This window comes from Bombina bombina, chromosome 7 (genome assembly GCF_027579735.1).
Source record: "Bombina bombina isolate aBomBom1 chromosome 7, aBomBom1.pri, whole genome shotgun sequence".
In the NCBI taxonomy this organism is placed as follows: Eukaryota; Metazoa; Chordata; class Amphibia; order Anura; family Bombinatoridae; genus Bombina; species Bombina bombina.
This window is the reverse complement of record NC_069505.1, coordinates 356,453,328-356,478,485: the sequence shown is the minus strand read 5'-3', so window position 1 is coordinate 356,478,485 and position 25,158 is coordinate 356,453,328. Positions and strand designations below refer to the sequence as shown.

The 25,158-nt window shown below is 41.4% G+C and overlaps 1 protein-coding gene across 1 annotated transcript in view; it reads left to right on the top strand.

Moving 5' to 3' along the window:
* The first annotated feature begins 3,202 nt into the window (after window positions 1-3,202).
* Window positions 3,203-25,158, top strand: part of ISY1 (ISY1 splicing factor homolog) — a 743,196-nt gene continuing 721,240 nt past the window's right edge. The window contains exon 1 of the mRNA XM_053721042.1: window positions 3,203-3,280. Coding sequence (XP_053577017.1) covers window positions 3,278-3,280 — 3 coding nt within the window. The 5' untranslated portion in view covers window positions 3,203-3,277. The remainder of the gene's footprint in view (window positions 3,281-25,158) is intronic.

The window sequence follows — 25,158 nt, the reverse complement described above, 5'->3', positions numbered from 1 at the left end:
TTACAACAAATGCACTTAGCTTTGGTAGATCCGATGTCAGGCAGCAATGTTCCAGCAGAAACTTCTGAGGCAGGATCAGATTGAGACATTTTGCAAAATGTAAAAGAAAAAACAACATATAAAGCAAAATTATCAATTTCCTTATATGACAGTTTCAGGAATGGGAAAAAATGCAAATAGCATAGCCCTCTGATAGAGAAAAAGGCAAGAGGCAAACATCAATGGGGTATTAAAATAATGAAAAGTAACTGAAAACTTTTTTGGCGCCAATAATAACCGGAAATGACACACTCGCGTCACTAATGACACAACCGTGTGTAAGGCTTTGGCGTCAACTATGATGCCGGAAATGACGAAGTTGCGTCATAGACGTATTTTTCGTGCCAAAAAAATTCTTGCGCCAAGAATGACGCAATAAAGTCTAGCATTTAGAGCACTCGCGGGCCTAATACCGCCCGCAATTTGCAAGAAGTAGTCAATTGAAAAAAAGACTAAATCCCAGGTAAGAAAAAAATGTCTTAAATTTCTTTTATTTTCCCCAAATATGAAACTGACAGTCTGCAGAAGGAAATACATGAACCTGACTCATGGCAAATATAAGTACAATACATATATTTAGAACTTTATATAAATGCATAAAGTGCCAAACCATAGCTGAGGTGTCTTAAATAATAAAAAACATACTTACCAAAAGACACCCATCCACATATAGCAGATAGCCAAACCAGTAGTAAAACAGTTATCAGTAGAGGTAATGGTAAATTGAGAGTATATCGCCGATCTGAAAAGGGAGGTAGGAGATGAATCTCTACGACCGATAACAGAGAACCTATGAAATAGACCCCCGTTAGGGAAATCATTGTAATCAATAAGTGATACTCCCTTCACGTCCCTCTGACATTCGCTGTACTCTGAGAGGAATAGGGCTTCAAAAATGCTGAGAAGCGCATATCAACGTAGAAATCTTAGCACAAACTTACTTCACCACCTCCATAGGAGGCAAAGTTTGTAAAACTGAATTGTGGGTGTGGTGAGGGGTGTATTTATAGGCATTTTGAGGTTTGGGAAACTTTGCCCCTCCTGGTAGGATTGTATATCCCATACGTCACTAGCTCATGGACTCTTGCCAATTACATGAAAGAAATAAGTGTCCCTGATGGGATGGATGGGTAATGTAAAAAAATGCCGCTGTAAGTGACTTAGTTAAAGCAGGTACACATTGTGTATACCTGTCTAAAGTGGTGACCATTTTTTCCTTTTCCAAAAGTGTGTTTGCGTATGTAAATTTGTGTATTATGCTGTGTAACTACGGAAAGGGGGGGGGGGGGGGGCGGAGTAGTGTGACCATGTGTCCCGGACTGCCTGGGATAGTCCCACATATTGTAGGTTTGTCCCGGCACCTTCATTCTGGGACAATGCAGTATCCCGAAATGGAAACTAACAGAGCAGACAGCCGCGGATTGACTGGTGCCACCTGCAGCTGAGCCGCCAGACAGGAATTGGCTAAGCAATTCCTCCCTGTTGTTGTGTGACCGTATTGTCCCACCCACTCCCACTTAGTATTGCGACACTTAAATGTCTAGGGGGCAAAGGAAAGACGGTGCATTGGCTGCAAGCATCACAGGAAGCAAATAGTGTGATGCTGTCAACTGACTCAAGTCGACTTGTCATAAATTCCTGGTCCCGCCCCCCAATGGTTCTGCCACCGCAGCTCCTGGATGTCAGAGAAGAGAGCAGGAGACAGTGGCACTGTGGCAGTGTAGTGAATCAGAGTGTGTGATAGATGGAGGAGTCAGCTTTAGTTTAGAGTTGAGCAGTTGAGCAACAGCAACTTGACAGCAGGAGCTGATAGGTATTTTATTATACTAATGAGTTGACAGACAGCAGTACTAGTCTATTCACAGTCACATACAATCCACTGGCTTAAGTTGGGCTCAGCCTTTTATAGCAGACATCCCAACCTGCAAAAGCTCATTTATATATTGGACACCTTGAAACTCTAAATAAGATTAGAGACTTATCATTAAAGTATCTACTCACTAAAGGCACATTAAAAAAGAAGCTTTATTGAACAACCACATACAACAAACCTATTTTCCAGTGATCGTATGTACGCTTGTTGAATTCTTAAATATTTTAGAATACAAAGTTTAATTACGTGCAGTAAATAAGGTAGTATTTGTGTTTTATTTTATTAAAATCAAGGGGGGGCTTTTTGGTAACTGATGCATGCTTTGAGGGTTCTAGAACGTCCCAGCAACTAGAGGCATTCCTTACAGAAACACTTTTCCGGATTTGGGCCACATTGGATCATGGTACTTGGAGTTTCAGGGAGATTGCATTCCATTTGCTGGCATCAGGGAGCCGCTATTACAATCAGGTAGACTCCCTGAACTTCAGGGAGAGTTGGGATGTCTGTTATAGTATTTAACAAGAATTTAGTAAGCTATGAGCAGAGTCACAAGAGGCTTTACATTACTCTGCTCAGTGCTTTTTCTTTCAAAAATGGGCAAAAAGAAAAGGTATCAAAATTATCATCTTTTTTTTTGGGGGGGGGGGTGTCCCTGAATGGCATTTTGGAAATGTGGTCACCCTAACGCAGAGCTCTGTTAATAGAAAAGCGTCCCTCTTTGGCTATTTTAAAAGTTGGACTGGAGGTATGGTGTTGTATTATATTATAATAGCAGGCGACACACTGCATATTAATAATGTATATGAGCGGTGTGCTGCCCCTGCCAGTTCCTGTATCCATTGGCTCTGCACTCGTCCCCGGTTGGTGTCACTGCGCGGTATTTCTTCCCTGCAGCTGTATCTGTGTGATATATTTGAACTTGATAATATGCAGCACTAAAATTCTCAAAATGTAATGCAATAAATTGTTCAGACTCTATAAAGACAAGGAACACAAACCCATGCATACGAATAACCGAGTAAATCCAAAAAAGGGAACATCACATCTAATGGGTAATAAAATGTTAGGAAGCCTATAAATAATGTATTTTTATAATATGAAATATAAATTTTGCTTATTTATTGGGACAACGATTTGTGGACTGCGATACATACAATTTATAATAGATATTTTATTTTGGTCTAAAAAGGTACAAACGGTAGCGATCAACGATAGATGATTCCCAGATTGCAGTGCGCATTGCGCAAAGCAGTCAAGGCATCACTTCCGGTTGTGTTCCAGCGTGGGTACCTTCCTTGATAGAATAGCGTATACTTCCGGTCTGGTTGTATTTCTGCAGGATTTGGGTCAGACCGATTGAACGTTATGGTACGTTATTGTTTTCTGTTGACGTTTGCTGTATGCTAGTTTCAGATGTCTGATGGCTATATGGTTTGGCGTCGTGTAGCATGTAACAACACGTTAAATCACATATTTTTATACCGCGTCTTTTAAAATAATAGACGTGTTTGAGTTCAGTGTTGACAACAGTATTTAGAATGTATATATCAGCAAACAGCAGTAAGGGAACATTGTACTGCGGGTTAAATATATGTAGTCATAAGACTGTGCTATACAGTAACAATAATGTATATCCGAAATGTCAGTTATCCGAAATGCTAGCAACGTTGCTGTAACACTTCTAATATTAATTTTGATAAAATCTGAGTGTAGAGTTCTAAATTATTTTCTCGACCATATCGAATTATTTTACTTCGAAAATTGATATGGGGATTCAGATGAGGGCTACCAACAATACTGCAGTGTTTGTGTCTCCAGTAACAAAAAGGGGAGCCATATTTTGGGGTATAAAGTCCCTGTATCCCCATATACTTTCTCCAGCCAGCTCTGCTCACCTACATGGATACATTGTATCAAATACTAAGCCTACAGGTTTTATACATTTGTAACTGTTTACTTTACACAGACACTTAAAGTAGCCCTGTCAATACCAAAAGTACAACCTGCTGAGAAAATAATGATCACACAGCACAGCCTTAAAGGGCAGCTCACCGCCTGGTCACACAGTTTTAAAGGGACAGGCAAAAACCCACACAGCCTTTAAAGGGTCAACTAGCACCACACGCACACAGTCTTAAAAGGACAGTTAACAGTAATGTTCACACAGTGAAACCTTAAAGGGCAGCTTGGCACCTACTCACACAGTCTTAACGGGGCAGGCACACACAAACGTTAGTGGGTAAACTCACAACACATATAGTCTTAAAGGGAGCAATAACAGCGTGCATCCGCATGCAACGCACACAGCCTTAAAGGGATACTCTGTCTTAAAGGGACAGGGGCACCTGTACACACACATCACTCACAGCCTTTAATGGGACAACTTGCACCCCACACACATACAGCATTAAAGGATCAGCTCACACCATGCACAGCCTTAAATGGGCAGGCACAAACCTTTAGTGGGTAAACACACACAACACGTAAAGTCTTAAAGGGAGCAATAACAGTATGCATTCGCATGCAATGCACTCACAGCCTTTAAAGGAACAACTTGCACCACACGCACAGTCTTAAAGGGACAGATAACAGTAATGTTCACACAGCGCAACCTTGAAGGGCAGCTTGGCACCTGCACACACAGTCTTAAAGGGGCAGGCACACACAACCTTTAGTGGGTAAAGTCACACCACATGCACGGTCTTAAAAGGATCGATAACAGTATGCATCTACATGCAGCCTTAAAGGGACACGTACACACACACACACACACACATCACTCACAGCCTTTAAAGGGACAACTTGCAGGGGCGTATATTGGCCTAGGCAAACAAGGCCCTAGCCTAGCTCAGCAGATTTTTTTTGGGGGGCAACACTTTGAGTTCCACTAGACACACTCACTACACACATACACTGCACTACACACACACACATATATAAACAAGCACACTTCAACAAGAACATTTATTTTGGAAATGCCATGGGAAAAAAGGTCACGTCACAGGTAAGGGGGGGGGGGGGGCAATAGAATTTTGGTTGCCTTAGGCAGCACAAAACCTAAATACACCACTGCACCACATGCACACAGCGTTAAAGGAACAGCTCACACCGTGCACACCCAACGTAGCCTTAAAGGGCAGCTTGGCCTGCTCACACAGTCTTAAAGGGGCAGACACACACAAACTTAAAGGGAGTGATAATAGTATGCACCCACAAGCAACACACCCAGCCTTAAAGGGATGCTCTGTCTTAAAGGGACAGGTGCACCTTCACACTCACAGCCTTTAAAGGGACAACTTGCATCACATGCACACAGCGTTAAAGGAACAGCTCACACCATGCACACACAGCGCAGCCTTAAAGGGCAGCTCGCCGCATGCTCACACAGTCTTAAAGGGGAAGGCAACACAACCTTTAGTAGGTAAACTCTTTCCACACGCACAATCTTAAAGGAAGCAATAACAGTATTCATCCACATACAACGCACACACAGCCTTAAAGAGTCGCTGTTTTAAAGGGAAAGTGGCACCTGCACACACACACACTCACACAGCACTCACAGCCTTAAAGGGACAACTTGCACCACACGCACACAGCCTTAAAAGAAACAGCTCACATGATGCACAGTCTTTAAGGGAAAGGCACACAGGCTTTTAAGCACACCCAAATGCACAAAGTTTTAAAGGGGCACTCAGTTTTAAAGTGAAAGACACAAACACAGCCTTTAAAGGGGCAGCTCACACCACAGGTGCACAAACACAGCACACACAGCCTTAAAGGTAGCACATTGTGCTAGCACATTTTTAAAGGCATGTACCTCACACAATACACACAGTCCATAAAGTGATAGTAAGCTTTTCCCTTTGTCTAAACAGATCAGGAATGTTAGAGATATTTTAGATGGAGTTTAAGCTCTTCAGTTGTAATGATGATACGCTATAACTAGTGCTGAAATTCAAATACCCTGTGCTATGGCTCGCCCACTTTAAAAATTTTTTTTTTTCGAGCTAACGGTTTGAAATAATCAGCGCTCTAGACATAAAGCACTTTTGTTGTAGAGCACAGATTGGAGAACAGGGTTATGGAGCAGCGGTTTTTAGACCGCTGCTTCATAACTGCTGTTTCTGGCGAGTCTGCAGGCTCGCCAGAAACACGGGCCCTCAAGCTCCATCCGGAGTTTGATAAATGGGCCCCAATGTATCCATGTAGGTGAGCAGAGCTGGCTGGCTGGGGAAAGTCTATGGGGAAAACAGGGACTTTATACCACAAAATATGGCTCCCCTTTTTGTTACTGGAGACACAAACACTGCAGTATTGTTGGTAGCCTTCATCTGAATCTCCATACCAATTTTCGAAGTAAAATGCGATATGGCCAAGAAAATCATTTAGAACGCTAGGCAATAAATAGAACCCAAAGTAATATGCATCGTAATATAATTTGTCAATTTTCTCTCTTTTTGTCTTTTCTTCTTGTCTCTTCTTTCTCTCTCTTCTTTCTCTCTGAATGCTCTTAAAGTGATGGTAAACTTTCCCCTTTATAAAAACTTTTCCAGAATGTTAGTGATATTTTGTAGGGAGTTTAATTCATCAGATGTAATAGAAGTTGCGCTATATTACTATTTAATATAGATATGACATTCAAATTCCCAGCTCTCTGCCACCCAATTCAAAAGTAATTTTTTTTGTGAGCTAAAGGTTTGAACTGTTATCCAATCAGCACTCTCTTCTTTGGGCGCCTTTTGTTGTAGCTGGAGCACTGATTGGACAACAATTCAAACCTTTAGCTCACAGAAAAATTGACTTTTGAAGTTGGCGATGGAGTGCCGGGTATTTCAATTTCATATCTATACTGTATTAAAAAGTAAAAACATTCCGGATCTGTTTTTATAAAGGGGAGAGTTTACCATCACTTTAAACATATGAAATATGAATTGTTTATTCATATTTTTGGATTGTAAATTCAGTAACATACTAGCTAAGGTTGAAAAAAGACAGAAGTCCACCGAGTTCAACCTATACAAATCTAATATACAGGTGGTCCTCGGTTTACAACGGTTCAATTTGCACCGTTTCAGAATACCAACCTTTTTTTTCAGTCATGTGAATGCTATTGAAAAGCATTGAGAAGCAATGCATTGATTAAAATAGCCAGTAAGTGGAGCTGTCCGCTTGTGTTGCAGCAAATATATGCAAGCCAAGCAAGCTGAAATTAATCAGTTTAACCAGACCTGAGCTATCGAGCAGATTTCAAAGGAACAAGATCTTCCTGTCTATAAATCAGTCCAGATTGGAATTCATAGAAAGAACTGTTTGCAGAAAAATGAAAGTAAAGTCTGTGTTGTGTGATTATTTTATTACGTTTATAATACTGTTTAGCAAATGTTTTTGTTCATTTAACTTAGTTTTATTATATATTCTGTGTTGTGTGATTCTTTTATTAGGTTTATAATGCTGTTTAGCATTTAAAGTCTTCATTCCAAAGCTTTAAAAATAATAGGGCTGCAACAACTAATCGGTAAGTTTTGATCATAAAAATAGTTGTCAACAAATCTCATTATCAATTAGGTAGTCAGTGATTAGTTGGTCAGTTGCACAGCACCAGTTGCTTTAATCTGATGATCTACTGCAACTAAGATTGTGCAAAAAAAATTGAATTTATTTATTTTTTTAATCTTTTTTCTATCCGATTAATCGGACAATAATTATCCGATTAATCGGATAGAAAAAATAATAATAAATAAAAAATTTTGCACAATACCATGTGCAGGAGTTCATCGGATTGAAGCAGCTGGAGCTATACAATTAACCAACTAATCGCTGACCGCCTAATTGATAATGACATTCTTTGACAACTATTTTTATGATCAATCTTACCGATTAGTTGTTGCAGCCCTAAAAAATAATGTATTCAGTGTTACTTATGCCAATTTTGAGAGGGGCCTGGAACCTAACTCCCTCACTTCCCATTGACTTACATTATAAACTGGGTTTCAATTTACAACGGTTTCGATTTACAACCATTCCTTCTGGAACCTAACCCTGGCGTAAAGTGAGGGCTACCTGTACTTACAAAAAAGCTAGGGTTGAGCTTAAATTATTCCCACTAAAAGGTGACGCATTTAATACTAGCAATCATATGCATGACATTTGTTTATAGCCAGAAATGTATCCAAACAATTTTTAAATATATCTAGGGTCAATACCCTGCCAATGCATTCACTACTTCCTTTGGTAATTTACAGTGAAAAAACGTTTCAGTTGCAGGAGATTAAATCTCCTTTCCTCCAACCTTAAATTGTGACCTCTTGTCACAATTTTTTTGAAATAAACAGAGCTTCTGCCATCTCTGTATATGGGTCTTGAATATATTTATATAAAGTAATCATATCACCTCTCAAGCGCCTTCTTTCTAGAGAAAACAGGCCCAATTTTGCTAGCTTTTCCTCATAGCTTTAATTATCCATTCCCCTTATTAGCTTTGTGGCCCTTCTCTGAACTTTTTCTAGTTCTGCAATATCTTTTTTTGCGACCGCCCCCCAGAACTGCACTCCATACTCAAGGTGTGGTTTTACCAGCAATTTATATAGTGGCAGAATAATGCTTTCCTCCCTTGAATCAATGTCTCTTTTAATACATACTAGTATCTTATTAGCCTTTGAAGCCACTGCCCTGCATTGTGCACCCATCTTTATATAGTGGCAGAATAATGCTTTCCTCCCTTGAATCAATGTCTCTTTTAATACATACTAGTATCTTATTAGCCTTTGAAGCCACTGCCCTGCATTGTGCACCCATATTTAGCTTGTTATCTATTACTACTCCCAAATCCCTTTCTTCTTCTGTTTGGCTTAGTCTTGTCCCATTTAAATAATACATCACCTGCTTATTTTTACTTCCAAAACGTAGAACCTTGCATTTTCGCGTATTAAAGGGGCAGTAAAATTACAAACTAATGTAAGTGCAGAATGCTATATCATTAGCTTACTGGCAGATTTATACACTAAAGTATTGCAGAGGAATTTTACGTAAAGGTTTGTCGAGCCCTGCCTTACTTAATTTAGTATAATCTGCAAAGATAGAAATGTCTCTATTTAATCCTTACTCCAAGTCAAGTTGTTAATAAAAATATTAAAAAGAACATGGCCCAGTACTGATCCCTGGGGGACTCCACTGATTACCTTTGTCCAATCTAAGTATGACCCATTCACTACTACTTGTTGCTCTCTATCTTTTATCCAGTTATTTATCCATGAGCTAACTTTTTCAGCTATTCCCAGTCCCTTTTGTGCATTAATCTCTCATGTGGCACTGTATTAAACGCCTTTGCAAAATCAAATATTTTCCCCACTATTGATGTCAGACTAACTGGTCTATAGCTTCCTGGATCATCCCTGCTTCCCTTTTTGAAGAGTGGCACCACATCAGCTTTACGCCAATCCTGGGGTACCATGCCTGAGGATAATGAGTCTTGAGAAATTAAGAGTAGAGGTTTGTCTATAACAGTGCTAAATTCCCGTAACACCCTTGGGTGTATTCCATCTGGGCCTGGAGTTTTATTTACTTTAATATTATCCATTTTTTTTCCTGATATCCTCTAGACATAACTCAGTTACTGGTATGGGCTGGCTGTTCCTAGGAAAGCCAGGACTTGGGTTTTGGTCTTGGGAGTGGGCCAGTTTACCACTGCCTCAACCTTAGCTGGCGCTGTCCGCAGCCCAATCGGTGGCCCAGGTACTGGACCTCCGAGTGCCCTACGGTGCATTTGTCGGGCATCAAGGTCAGCCTGACGGCTCTGAGGCGGTCTAGAACGACGCCTAAGTGTACCAAATGGTCCTCCCAGGTGTCGCTATAGATGGTGATGTCGTCTAGGTATGTGCAGGCATAGTCCGGGAGGCCTTTCAGAAGGTGACCCACCATTCTTTGGAAGGTGGCTGGAGCGTTCTTCATCCCAAACGGCATGACCTTGAACTGGTAGAGGCTGAAGGGGGCTATGAAGGCGGACTTGGGGATGGACTCAGGCTCTGATGGGATCTGCCAGTATCCCTTGCAGTGGTCAAGGGTGGTCAGGAAGTGGCCGCGGACGATTTTGTCTACTAGGTCATTAACTCGGGGCATAGGGTAGGGATCAGTTGTGGTTCTGTCATTGAGCTTACGGTAGTCGATGCAGAACCGGGTAGTCCCTTCCTTGGGTACCAGCACCACCGGGAAGCCCAGGGACTGTTGGACAATTCAACAACACCTAGGCCCAGCATTCCCCAGAGCTCGCAGTGCATACTGTCCCTGACTGCCTCTGGGACCCTGTAGGCTGCCTGTCGTAGGGGGACCTGTCCAGGAGTCCCACTCGGTGTATGGCCGCTGTGGTGTACTCAGGGACAGTAAAGAATATGTCTCGTCTATCTTCAAGGAGTCGCCATACTTGTTCTCTCTGTCCAGTCTCTAACCTCTCATCTAGGGGTATGTCGGCTACTCCATGGGGGGTCTCATTTTTCCCGGGGAGCTCCAGCATGGGAAGACTCTGAGTCCTCCACAGCTGGAGCACAGATAGCTGCCACATTTTTGGTCCTTTCTAGGTATGCCTTTAACATGTTCACATAAAAGGTCCGGCGTACTCGGTCATCTGAACATTTGGCTACCAGGTAGGTGGTGTCATTCAGCTGTTCCACCATCTGGTAGGGTCCCTGCTAGGAGGCCTGTAGCTTATCTGTTTTGACAGGCTTCAGGGCTAGGACCTTCTGCCCTACTGTCAAGGTCAGAGTACGAGCATTTAGGTTGAACCATCGTTTGTTTTCTTTGAGCATCCTGAAGGTTCTCTTGCATTCTGTCAGCGAGGCCCTTCAGTCAGTCCCTGAGTTGGAGGACATACTCCACAACGGATGGTCCTTTTTCTTATGTGGCCTCCTCAGAATGGACTCTCACTAGGTGTAGGAGTCCCTACACCTAGTACGCTAATTTGAATGGGGAGAAACCAGTGGATTCCTGGGGCACCTCTCTGTATGCAAAGAGGAGATGCGGCAGGAAGCTCTCCCAGTCCTTGTGAGTGAACGAGAATGTCCTAAACAACTGATTTGAGGTCTCGTTAAACCACTCACATAGCCCATTAGTCTGGGGTTGATATGGAGCACTGTGCAGGGTTTTGATCCCGCATAGCCTCCACAACTGCTGGGTGATCTTCGTAGTGAATTGGGTTCCCTGGTCGGAGATCACTTCTCGGGGAAAGCCTACCCTGGTGAATATCCGGAGCATTGCATCTGCCACTGTCTCTGCTTGGCTATAGGCCAGGGGGATTGCCTCTGGGTATCGGGTGGCATAATCAACCACTGTAAGTATATACTTCTTCCCAGTGGGGCTAGGTTGGGCCAAAGGTTCAATTATGTCTACTGCTACTCTACTGAAGGCCTTGCCAATAATGGGAAGGGAATGCAGGGGAGCTTTAGTGTGGTCTCTTGTCTTTCCGACCTTCTAACACACTGGGCAAGTTTTACAGTAGTCCTTAATGTCTGCTGTAATCCCTGGCCAAAAGAAGGTCTGGGTCAGGCAGTGGTAAGTCCTGGACTTTCCTAAATGTCCAGCTAGGGGAATATCATGCCCTATCCGCAGTAGGTAAGACCGAAATTTCTTTGGTACAACCAGCTGAAGTTTGGGCACCGGCCCTTTTTCTCCTCACGGAGATCCAGTAAGGAGCCATCTCTCCCACTGGAAACGTTACTCCCTGGGGGTCAGTAAATACCCGGTCTCGGTAAGGGGCTAAGTTCAGGTCGCTCAAGGTCTCCAGGGCGTAGTCAGAGGGGGATGCCCAGGAGGGTTGGTCAGGGGGTAGAGTTGTAGTCGGAGCGGAAGGTCGGTGCAAAGTAGGAGTCAGGGCAGAAGGTCGGGGTAAGGTAGGAGTCGGGGCAGAATGTCTCACTTGGATCAGGTGCGGTGGCTTGGTGTCTGACTTGCTGGCGGGTGGTAACTGCAGCAACATCCTGGGGTTTATCCCCGACAAAGGCAGAGGCAAGGTGGCTGAGGTTGTTTCCCAGTGAGAACTCAGCAGGCAAGTGACTCATTACCCCCACTTCAATAGCACGGGGCCCGGCACCCCAATCCAGGTGCACTTGTGCTGTGGGGATCTTTAGTACGGCACCCCCAGCCACCCCAATGGTGGGGGCCAGGTGGGTTTGGACCAGGGTGACTGTAGCTCCAGTGTCCCTTAGTCCCTGGGCCCCCTGCTCATTGACCCAGATATCCTGGCGATGCTGTTGGCGGTTGTCGCTAGTTGCGGAGTGCACTTCATGCAGGACCCTGACTTCTTCAGCCCAGCCGGTGTAGTTGGTGGGGTCCTCGGTGTATAGGCAGTGGGCCGCAGCTTAGTAGCTCCTGACAGGAGTACTGGTCTACTGAGCCGGAGAGGGATTCATTGGCCTCTGCTCGGGGCACTCTCGTCTCATGTGGCCTGCCCGTCCGCACTCGTAGCACCACTAGGATGAGCTAAACTCGGAGGGGCGGACAGGCGCCGGCTGAGTCTGGGGGTACAGAGTAGGCGCTAGAGGGCGGGCAGAGGTGAGAGTGGAGCGGATCACTGGTCGGGGCTCAGGGTTGGTCTGGCGCCTGGCATCCAAGTATTGGTAGCTCCTGACCATATGCAGGGTTTTCAATCTGTTTATTACAGTTTGGTATTTGTAATGAAGGTATTGAATACATCAGTAGGATGACAATAATGACAGATGTTTTAAAGACAGAAGCAAGGTTATGCAGAACACTGTCATATTTTAATAGAATATCATAGGGGTATGGTGTATATTAAAGTTAGTATTTCTCTAGGGTTAAGTGGGTTGTTTATAAATTTCAAGGGCAATAGATACCAGTGCTGTTTTGAAGAGGAAATTAGTTTAATTTAGTTCACATTAGTATGTGTAGATTTTAAGGGTGCAGGAATAAGTGTTTCCAAATATTATGTGAAAAGTCAGTTTCTATGAATTTGTTACTTAAAGGGACACTGAACCCAATTTTTTTCTTTTGTGATTCACATAGAGCATGCAATTTTAAGCAATATTCTAATTTACTCCTATTATCAGTTTTCCTTCATTCTCTTGCTATCTTTATTTGAAAAAGTAGGCATCTAAGCTATTTTTTGGTTCAAAACCCTGGACAGTACTTGTTTATTGGTCGGTTAAATTAATCCACCAATCAGCAAGAACAACCCAGGTTGTTCACCAACAATGGGCCGGCATCTAAACTAACATTCTTGCTTTTTAAATAAAGATACCAAGAGAATGAAGAAAATTTGATAATATGAGTAAATTAGAAAGTCGCTTAAAATTGCATGCTCTATCTGAATCACAAAATATTTTTTTTGGGTTCAGTGTCCCTTTAAAAATGTGTTATATTAAAAGAGTGGTTGTGTGCACATATAGTTGAAGAGGTAGGTCACGTCATAAATAAATAAAAATGTAATAATAAAGTGAAGTGGATGGGAAGTATATAAAAAAACTTAGCGATGGAGTGTCACAAATGAGTTTCCTTATTAAATATTGCGTATTATTGCTTACTAACGGCTAGATTTAGAGTTTTGTCGGTAACGACCCGCGTAGCTAACGCTGGCTTTTTTTTCCCCGCACCTTTTAAATACCGCTGGTATTGAGAGTTCACAGAATGGCTGCGTTAGGCTCCAAAAAAGGAGCGTAGAGCATAATTTACCGCCACTGCAACTCTCAATACCAGCGGTGCTTACGGACGCGGCCAGCTTCAAAAACGTGCTCGTGCACGATTCCCCCATAGGAAACAATGGGGCAGTTTGAGCTGAAAAAAAACCTAACACCTGCAAAAAAGCAGCGTTCAGCTCCTAACGCAACCCCATTGTTTCCTATGGGGAAACACTTCCTAAGTCTGCACCTAACACCCTAACATGTACCGCGAGTCTAAACACCCCTAACCTTACACTTATTAACCCCTAATCTGCCGACCCCGCTATTGCTGACACCTGCATATTTTTTTAACCCCTAATCTGCTGCCCCTAACACCTCCGCAACCTACGTTATCCCTATGTACCCCTAATCTGCTGCCCCTAACACCGCAGACCCCTATATTATATTTATTAACCCCTAATCTCCCCCCCCAACGTCGCCGCTACCTACCTACAATTATTAACCCCTAATCTGCCGACCGGACCTCACCGCTACTCTAATAAAGTTATTAACCCCTAAAGCTAAGTCTAACCCTAACCCTAACACCCCCCTACGTTAAATATAATTTAAATCTAACGAAATAAATTAACTCTTATTAAATAAATCCTATTTAAAGCTAAATAGTTACCTGTAAAATAAACCCTAATATAGCTACAATATAAATAATAATTATATTGTAGCTATTTTAGGATTTATATTTATTTTACAGGCAACTTTGTATTTATTTTAACTAGGTACAATATCTATTAAATAGTTAATAACTATTTAATAGCTACCTAGTTAAAATAATTACAAAATTACCTGTAAAATAAATCCTAACCTAAGTTACAATTAAACCTAACACTACACTATCAATAAATTAATTAACTAAACTACCTACAATTATCTACAATTAAACCTAACACTACACTATCAATAAATTAATTAAATAAAATACCTACAAATAAATACAATACAATACAACTAAAGTACAAAAAATAAAAAAATATTTACAAACATTATAAAAATATTACAATTTTAAGCTAATTACACCTACTCTAAGCCCCCTAATAAAATAACAAAGCCCCCCAAAATAAAAAAAATGCCCTACCCTATTCTAAAATACAAATAGAAAAGCTCTTTTACTTTACCAGCCCTTAAAAGGGCCTTTTGCGGGGCATGCCCCAAAGAATTCAGCTCTTTTGCCTGTAAAAAACCCCCCCATACAATACCCCCCCCCCCAACATTACAATCCACCACCCACATACCCCTAATCTAACCCAAACCCCACTTAAATAAACCTAACACTAAGCCCCTGAAGATTTTCCTACCTTATCTTCACCACGCCGGGTATCACCGATCGGTCCAGGCTCCGAAGTCTTCATCCAAGCCCAAGCGGGGGCTGAAGATGTCCATGATCCGGCTGAAGTCTTCATCCTATCCGGGCAGAAGAGGAGATCCGGACCGGTAGACATCTTCATCCAAGCGGCATCTTCTATCTTCCATCCGACGACGAGCGGCTCCATCTTCAAGACCTCCGGCACGGATCCATCCTCTTTTTCCGACGTCCTAACACAGAATGAAGGTTCCTTTAAGGGACGTCATCCAAGATGGCGTCCCTCGAATTACGATTGGAATTAAGATAGGCCAATCGGAATTAAGGTAGGAAAAATCTTATTGGCTGATGGAATCAGCCAATCAGATTCAAGTTCAATCCGATTGGCTGATCCAATCAGCCAATCAGATTGAGCTCGCATTCTATTGGCTGATAGGAACAGCCAATAGAATGCGAGCTCGTCGTCAGATGGAAGAAGATAGAAGATGCCGCTTGGATGAAGATGTCTACCGGTCCGGATCTCCTCTTCTGCCCGGATAGGATGAAGACTTCAGCCGGATCATGGTCATCTTCAGCCCCCGCTTGGGCTTGGATGAAGACTTCCCCATGAGAGCAGGGGGAACACCACATAGCTGGTGCGACCACTTTGGATTTACCTTTTGGGACATTTGAAAAAGATGCCAGTTAGGCATCGAAACGTCATGTTTTTCCCAAGATTTTAACTTTTTGTATTATTAAAAGCTAAATTTTACTTACAAATGACCAGTGAGTGCTGCCTTTTTTGCATAGTATATATATATATATATATATATATATATATATATATATATATATATATATATATATATATATATAGTGTGTGTGTGTATATGGTGTATACACAGGCTGTACATGAACCTGTCCTCATGCACACCGAATAAGGGCAACAAACACAGCTGAGCAACACCAGCTTCTTAAAGACACTGCAGAAAAATTTTCACTAAAAAAAAATCTCATTGCCGAAAATGAAAAAAAGTTCTGCCTCTGGGACCACAGCTATATTGTTTGGTAATAGGACCATATGCAGGGTTTTCAATCTGTTTATTACAGGTTGGTATTTGTAATGAAGGTATTGAATACATCAGTAGCATGACAATAATGACAGATGTTTTAAAGACAGAAGCAAGATTACATGAACACTGTGTATACCATTTCTGTCATATTTTAATAGAGTATCGTAGGGGTATGGTGTCTAATAAAAGTTAGTATTTCTCTATGGTTAAGTGGGTTGTTTATAAATTTCTAGGGCAATAGATACCAGTGCTGTTTTGAAGAGGAAATGTGTAGATTTTAAGGGTGCAGGAATAAATGTTTCCAAATATTATGTGAAAAGTTAGTTTCTATGAATTTGTTACTTAAAAATGTGTTATATTAAAAGAGTGGCTGTGTGCACATATAGTTGGGTCACATAAATAAAAATGTAATAATAAAGTGAAGTGAATGTGAAGTATATAAAAAACTTAGTGATGGAGTGTCACAAATGAGTTGCCTTATTAAATATTGCGTATTATTGCTTACTAAGTGTGTATACTTGCATAGTAAAGTGTTAAGTAATTAACATACGGCTATATTATGAGTTTTGCGCTATGAGGGGTGCGGTGTTAACTTGTACGTTATTGTCACCGCTCACTTATCTACAGTGCTGGTATTACAGGTTTTCATAAACCCAGCGTTAAAAGGCAAGAAGTGAGCGTAGAGCAAAATTGAGCTCCATACCGCACTCCAATACCAGCGCTGCTTAAAGGGATAGGAAACCCAAAAAAAAACTTTTCATTTTTTTAAAACCTCATAACCAGTTGTTCAAAACATCAAATAACACATATAAGCCATTTTTTATCCTATATGTGAAAAATGCAATAGAAAAGATAAATTCTGTCAAACCCTTCTTTTGGGTAATTATGCAGTCAAATCATCGAGTTCTACCTAGGTAGAACTATGATGGCGCCCCGCATGCGCATTTACCCTTACTTGTGACAACGCATGAGCAATGCATATCAGTCTTCACTTCCAGCGTCATCATCATCTTGCCTGATGCCGATGAAGAGGGGAGTAACGTGGGAGTGGCGTTGTAGGCAGAGGGAGGGACAGCTAACTAGATAAGGTTTGCGACTATAGCCCCCAAGACTGACATGCATGTATAATACCAGTAACCAGTACTGTATAACATTCTCATTTTACCTGCTGTAACAAGAGAGTTACACACACAAACATGCCGAGATTTGTAAGCATAGCAGGGATGTTAATTATTAATGATAGTAACTCCCCCTGAGCTATTGCTTACATTTTGGCACTGCTTATATGGCTTTTTAACCCTGTAAATTAAGTTAAATAACGACAGCAGGGAAAAAACAAAGGCTGTGTGTAACGGCAGTGCTAATATGGCTTTTCAACATAAATTATGTTAATGACAGCAGGGAAAAAAGGCTGTGTGTAACGGCAGTGCTTATATGGCTTTTCAACATAAATTATGTTAATGACAGCAGGGAAAAAAGGCTGTGTGTAACGGCAGTGCTTATATGGCTTTTCAACATAAATTATGTTAATGACAGCAGGGAAAAAAGGCTGTGTGTAACGGCAGTGCTTATATGGCTTTTCAACATAAATTATGTTAATGACAGCAGGGAAAAAAGGCTGTGTGTAACGGCAGTGCTTATATGGCTTTTCAACATAAATTAAGTTAAATAATGTCAGCAGGGAAAAAAACAAAGGCTGTGTGTAACGGCAGCTTTCTCATTTACTAGATGCACATGTAAACATGGAGTATGGGCAATTAACTCTTCATTATGCTTGCAATTTGCAATTGCCCTAAGTTTATACTGCGCAAGTAAATTTGGAAGAGACACTTTTAATGAATATTCAAATAACCATCTCAGTGCTGCAACGCGATTGGCAGAAATAATTGAATGTGTAATCAGTGAATCCTGCCTTCAAATAGGGGCAGTCAATTAAGCTGGTTTTTGCTGAAATAAAAACAACATTTTTATTTATTTTCAAGCTTCGTTTTTAGAAAACAGTAAGTGCATTTTATTGGTAGTTACTTAAACTTTCTAATGGTGTAATGTTTATAGTTGCAAAATACAAAAGATTTCTAACCCTTTAAGTCAGCGGTGAGCTGGTTGTACGTGCTCGTGCACAATTTCCCCATAGACATCAATGGGGAGAGCTGGCTGAAAAAAACCTAACACCTGCAAAAAAGCAGCGTAAAGCTCAGTAACGCAGCCCCATTGATTCCTATGGGGAAACAAAAGTTATGTTTACACCTAAACACCCTAACATGAACCTCGCGTCTGAACACCCCTAATCTTACACTTATTAATCCCTAATCTTCCGCACCTGACAACGCCGACACCTACATTATACTTATTAACCCCTAATCTCCCGCCCCCAATGTTGCCGCAACCTACCTACACTTATTGACCCCTAATCTGCCGCCCCCAACGTCGCCGCCACTATAATAAACGTATTAACCCCTAAACTGCCGTACTCCCGCATCGCAAACAATAGTTAAAGGGACACTGTACCCAAAAAAATTCTTTCGGGATTCAGATTGAGCATGAAATTTTAAGCAACTTTCTAATTTACTCCTATTATCAAATTTTCTTCATTCTCTTGGTATCTTTATTTGAAATGCAAAAATGTAAGTTTAGATGCCGGCCCATTTTTGGTGAACCACCTGGGTTGTCCTTGCTGATTGGTGGATAAATTCATCCACCAATAAAAAAGTGCTGTCCAGAGTATTGAAACCAAAAAAAAGCTTAGATGCCTTCTTTTTCAAATATTGATAGCAAGAGAACAAATTAAAATTGATAATAGGAGTAAATTAGAAAGTTGCTTAAAATTGCATGCTCTTTCTGAATTACAAAAGAAAAAATTTGGGTTCAGTGTCCCTTTAATTAGTATTAACCCCTAATCTGCCGCCCCTAACATCGCCGCCACCTACCTACATTTATTAACCCCTAATCTGCTGCCCCCAATGTCGCTGCCACTATACTAAATTTATTAACCCCTAAACCTAAGACTAACCCTAACCCCCACTAACTTAAATATAATTAAAATAAATCTAAATAAAACTTCTATCATTACCTAAATAATTCCTATTTAAAACTAAATACAGGTGACCCTCGTTTTACAACGGTTCAATTTACACCGTTTCAGAATAACAACCTTTTTTCCAGTCATGTGACTGCTATTGAAAAGCATTGAGAAGCAGTGCATTTATTAAAATAGCCAGTAGGTGGAGCTGTGTTGCAGTAAAGCCAAGCAAGCTGAAATTAATCAGTTTAACCAGACCTGAGCTATCGAGCAGATTTCAAAGGAACAAGACCTTCCTGTCTATAAATCAGTCCAGATTGGAATGCATAGAAAGAACTATTTGCAGAAAAATGCAAGTGAAGTCTGTGTTGTGTGATTATTTTATTAGGTTTATAATGCTGTTTAGCAAATGTTTTTGTTCATTTAACTTAGTTTAATTATATATTCTGTGTTGTGTGATTATTTTATTAGGTTTATAATGCTGTTTAGCATTTAAAGTCTTCATTTCAAAGCTTTAAAAATAATGTATTAGGTGTTACTTATGGCAATTTTAAGAGGGGCCTGGAACCTATCTCTCTCACTTCCCATTGACTTACATTATAAACTGGGTTTCAATTTACAACGGTTTCGATTTACAACCATTCCTTCTGGAACCTAACCCCGGCGTAAACTGAGGGCTACCTGTACTTACCTATAAAATAAACCCTAAGATAGCTACAATATAACTAATAGTTACATTGTATCTAGTTTAGGGTTTATTTTTATTTTACAGGCAATTTTCTATTTATTTTAACTAGGTAGAATAGTTATTAACTATTTACTAACCACCTAGCTAAAATAAATACAAATTTACCTGTAAAATAAAACTGCAAAGTCCTCAACAATTTTTAGAAAATGTCGTGCCATTGATGTGATAGTTTTACGTTTGGATACATCCTTTGTGGCATTTTTTATATTATTGACATGCTCCAAAATTCTTACCCTGGCTTCGCGGGTTGTCATGCCTACGTAAACTTTCTTGCATCAACAAAAAAAAAGAACATAGATCACTCCTGTTGACCGACATGTATATTGTTCTAATTTATGAATTTTGTCAGTGATTTGTTTAATTTTAGTTACATATGTACATGCTGAACATGAACCACATGGATACATTCCTGGGTTTGTTGGTGTTTTCTTTGGAATATCAATGTAGTGGCTTTGAACCAACTGATCTTTTAGATTTCTCTGTCTTTTGTACCCTGTGCTTATTTTATGCCCTATCATAGGTGCAAGTGTCATATCATTTTGTAGTGTGTGCCAATTTGTATTCATAATCCCACTTACCTGTTGAATTTGGGGATTGTATGTGGTAATTAATCTTGGACATATTTCTTCTTGATTTTTGGCTTTAGGTTTTAATAAGTGGTTTCTATCTTGTTTTAAAGCTGCCATTCTGACTGATTTCACTGATCGGTTACTATATCCTCCGTGGATTAGTCTTTCCATCATTTCAGTGCTTTCTTGTAAATATGTTTGTACAATGGAGCAATTTCTTCGCAGTCTTATGAATTTCCCTTGGGGTATTGCTTTTAGTGTACTTGGAGGGTGGGCGCTGGTATGGTGCAATAGGGTATTTTGTAGATGTTTCTTTTTAATACATTTGTGTATCTATGCTGCCATCTTCATTTTTTTCTGATGGTAAGATCTAAAACATTCACTGTACTTAAATCTGCTTGATAAGCCAGTTTGATGTTTTTATCATTAAAATTAAGTATTTCTCTTGTAAGGTGTATCCAGTCCACGGATCATCCATTACTTATGGGATATTCTCCTTCCCAACAGGAAGTTGCAAGAGGATCACCCACAGCAGAGCTGCTATATAGCTCCTCCCCTAACTGCCATATCCAGTCATTCTCTTGCAAGCTCTCAACATAGCTGGAGGTAGTAAGAGGAAAGTGGTGTAATATAGTTAGTTTTTTCTTCAATCAAAAGTTTATTGTTTTTAAATGGTACCGGGGTTGTACTATTTTATCTCTGGCATCATTTAGAAGAAGAATCTGCCTGCGTTTTTCTATGATCTTAGCAGAAGTAACTAAGATCCACTGCTGTTCTCACATATGTCTGAGGAGTGAGGTAACTTCAGAGGGAGAATGGCGTGCAGGTTATCCTGCAATAAGGTATGTGCAGTTTGTTTTTCTAGGGATGGAATTTGCTAGAAAAAAGCTGCTGATACCGGATTAATGTAAGTTAAGCCTAAATACAGTGATTTAATAGCGACTAGTATCAGGCTTGCTATCAGAGGTATATACTCTGATTAATGTGCAATATAAAACGTTTGCTGGCATGTTTAATCGTTTTTATATATGCTTTGGTGATAAAACTTATTGGGGCCTAGTTTTTTCCACATGGCTGGCTTTATTTTTGCCTAGAAACAGTTTCCTGAGGCTTTCCACTGTTGTAATATGAGTGGGAGGGGCCTAGTTAAAATTACAGACAGAGACATTCAGCTTCTCTCAGCAGTCCCCTGCATGCTTTAGGACATCTCTGAAGGGCTCAAAAGGCTTCAAAAGTCATATATTGAGGAAGGTAAAGCCACAGTGAAGCTGTGGCAGTTGTGACTGTTTAAAAAACGTTTTTTTTTTTCAATTTGTTAATCCGTTTTTTGTATTTAGGGGTTAATCATCCATTTGCAAGTGGGTGCAATGCTCTGCTAACTTGTTACATACACTGTAAAAATTTCGTTAGTTTAACTGCCTTTTTTCACTGTTATTTCAAATTTTAGCAAAATTTGTTTCCCTTAAAGGCACAGTAACGTTTTTTATATTGCTTGTTTAACTTGATGTAAAGTGTTTTCCAAGCTTGCTAGTCTCATTGCTAGTCTGTATAAACATGTCTGACATAGAGGAAACTCCTTGTTCATTATGTTTAAAAGCCATGGTGGAACCCCATATGAGAATATGTACTAAATGTATTGATTTCACTTTAAACAATAAAGATCAGCTTTTATCTTTAAATTTATCACCAGAGGATTCTGGCGAGGGGGAAGTTATGCCGACTAACTCTCCCCACGTGTCAGACCCTTTGACTCCCGCTCAAGGGACTCACGCTAAAATGGCGCCAAGTACATCAAAGACGCCCATAGCGATTACTTTGCAGGACATGGCGGCAATCATGGATAATACCCTGTCAGCGGTATTAGCCAGACTGCCGGAATTCAGAGGAAAGCGCGATAGCTCTGGGGTTAGACGTAGTACAGAGCGCGCAGATGCCTTAAGGCCCATGTCTGATACTGAGTCACAATATGCAGAAGCTGAGGAAGGAGAGCTTCAGTCTGTGGGTGACATTTCTGATTCGGGGAAACCTGATTCAGATATTTCTAATTTTAAATTTAAGCTTGAGAACCTCCGTGTATTGCTTGGGGAGGTGTTAGCTGCTCTGAATGACTGTGACACAATTGCAGTACCAGAGAAATTGTGTAGACTGGATAAATACTATGCAGTGCCGGTGTGTACTGATGTTTTTCCAATACCTTAAAGGTTTACCGAAATCATTAATAAGGAGTGGGATAGACCCGGTGTGCCGTTTTCCCCCCCTCCTATTTTTAGAAAAATGTTTCCAATAGACGCCACCACACGGGACTTATGGCAGACGGTCCCTAAGGTGGAGGGAGCAGTTTCTACTTTAGCAAAGCGTACCACTATCCCTCTCGAGGACAGGTGTGCTTTTTCAGATCCAATGGATAAAAAATTAGGTTACCTTAAGAAAATGTTTATTCAACAAGGTTTTATCCTGCAGCCCCTTGCATGCATTGCGCCTGTCACTGCTGCTGCGGCGTTCTGCTTTGAGTCTCTGGAAGAGGCCTTTCAGACAGCTACTCCATTGACTGAAATACTTGACAAGCTTAGAACACTTAAGCTAGCTAATTCTTTTGTTTCTGACGCCATTGTTCATTTGATTAAACTAACGGCTAAGAATTCTGGATTCGCAATCCAGGCGCGTAGGGCGCTATGGCTTAAATCTTGGTCAGCTGACGTGACTTCAAAGTCTAAATTACTTAACATTCCCTTCAAGGTGCAGACCCTATTACTGGAGGTAAGGTTCATACCCTTCCTCAAGACAGGGCCAAATCAAAGGCCAAACAGTCTAATTTTCGTGCCTTTCGAAACTTCAAGGCAGGTGCAACATCAACTTCCTCTGCTACAAGACAAGAGGGAACTTTTGCTCAATCCAAGCCGGGCTGGAAACCTAACCAGTCCTGGAACAAAGGCAAGCAGGCCAGAAAGCCTGCTGCTGCCTCTAAGACAGCATGAAGGAACGGCCCCCTATCCGGTAACGGATCTAGTAGGGGGCAGACTTTCTCTCTTCGCCCAGGCGTGGGCAAAAGATGTTCAGGATCCCTGGGCGTTGGAGATCATATCTCAGATATATCTTCTGGACTTCAAAGCTTCCCCTCCTCAAGTGAGATTTCACCTTTCGAGATTATCTGTAAACGAGATAAAGAAAGAGGCATTCTTACACTGTGTGCAAGACCTCCTAGTTATGGGAGTGATCTGTCCAGTTCCACAGTCGGAACAGAGACAGGGTTTTTATTCAAATCTGTTTGTGGTTCCCAAAAAAGAGGGAACCTTCAGACCCATTTTGGATCTAAAGATCTTAAACAAATTCCTCAGAGTTCCATCGTTCAAAATGGAAACTATTCGGACCATCCTACCTATGATCCAGGAGGGTCAGTACATGACCACAGTGGATTTGAAGGATGCTTACCTTCACATACCGATTCACAAAGATCATCATCGGTTCCTAAGGTTTGCCTTTCTGGACAGGCATTACCAATTTGTGGCTCTTCCCTTCGGGTTAGCTACAGCTCCAAGAATCTTTACAAAGGTTCTGGGATCGCTTCTGGCGGTCCTAAGACCGCAAGGTATATCAGTGGCCCCTTATCTGGACGACATCCTGATACAGGCGTCAAGCTTTAAGATTGCCAAGTCACATACGGACATAGTTCTGGCATTTCTCAGGTCACATGGGTGGAAGGTGAACGAGGAAAAGAGTTCTCTATCCCCACTCACAAGAGTCTCCTTCCTAGGGACTCTGATAGATTCTGTAAAAATTAAGATTTACCTGACAGAATCCAGGTTATCAAAGCTTCTAAAATCTTGCCGTGTTCTTCATTCTATTCCGCGCCCTTCGGTGGCTCAGTGTATGGAAGTAATTGGCTTGATGGTAGCGGCAATGGACATAGTGCCATTTGCGCTACTACATCTCAGACCACTGCAACTATGCATGCTCAGTGAGTGGAATGGGGATTACACAGATTTGTCCTCTCTGCTAAATCTGGATCAAGAGACCAGAGATTCTCTTCTCTGGTGGCTATCTCGGGTCCATCTGTCCAAAGGTATGACCTTTTGCAGGCCAGATTGGACAATTGTAACAACAGATGCCAGCCTTCTAGGTTGGGGTGCAGTCTGGAATTCCCTGAAGGCTCAGGGATCGTGGACTCAGGAGGAGAAACTCCTCCCAATAAATATTCTGGAGTTAAGAGCAATATTCAATGCTCTTCTAGCTTGGCCTCAGTTAGCAACCCTGAGGTTCATCAGATTTCAGTCGGACAACATCACGACTGTGGCTTACATCAACCATCAAGGGGGAACCAGGAGTTCCCTAGCGATATTAGAAGTCTCCAAGATAATTCGCTGGGCAGAGACTCACTCTTACCACCTATCAGCAATCCATATCCCAGGTGTAGAGAACTGGGAGGCGGATTTTCTAAGTCGTCAGACTTTTCTTCCGGGGGAGTGGGAACTCCATCCGGAGGTGTTTGCTCAATTGGTTCATTGTTGGGGCAAACCAGAACTGGATCTCATGGCGTCTCGCCAGAACGCCAAGCTTCCTTGTTATGGATCCAGGTCCAGGGACCCAGAAGCGGCACTGATAGATGCTCTAGCAGCGCCTTGGTTCTTCAACCTGGCTTATGTGTTTCCACCGTTTCCTCTGCTCCCTCGACTGATTGCCAAAATCAAACAGGAGAGAGCATTGGTGATCTTGATGGCGCCTGCGTGGCCACGCAGGACCTGGTATGCAGACCTAGTGGACATGTCATCCTTTCCTCCATGGACCCTGCTTCTGAGACAAGGCCTTCTACTACAAGGTCCTTTCAATCATCCGAATCTAATTTCTCTGAGACTGACTGCATGGAGATTGAACGCTTGATTTTA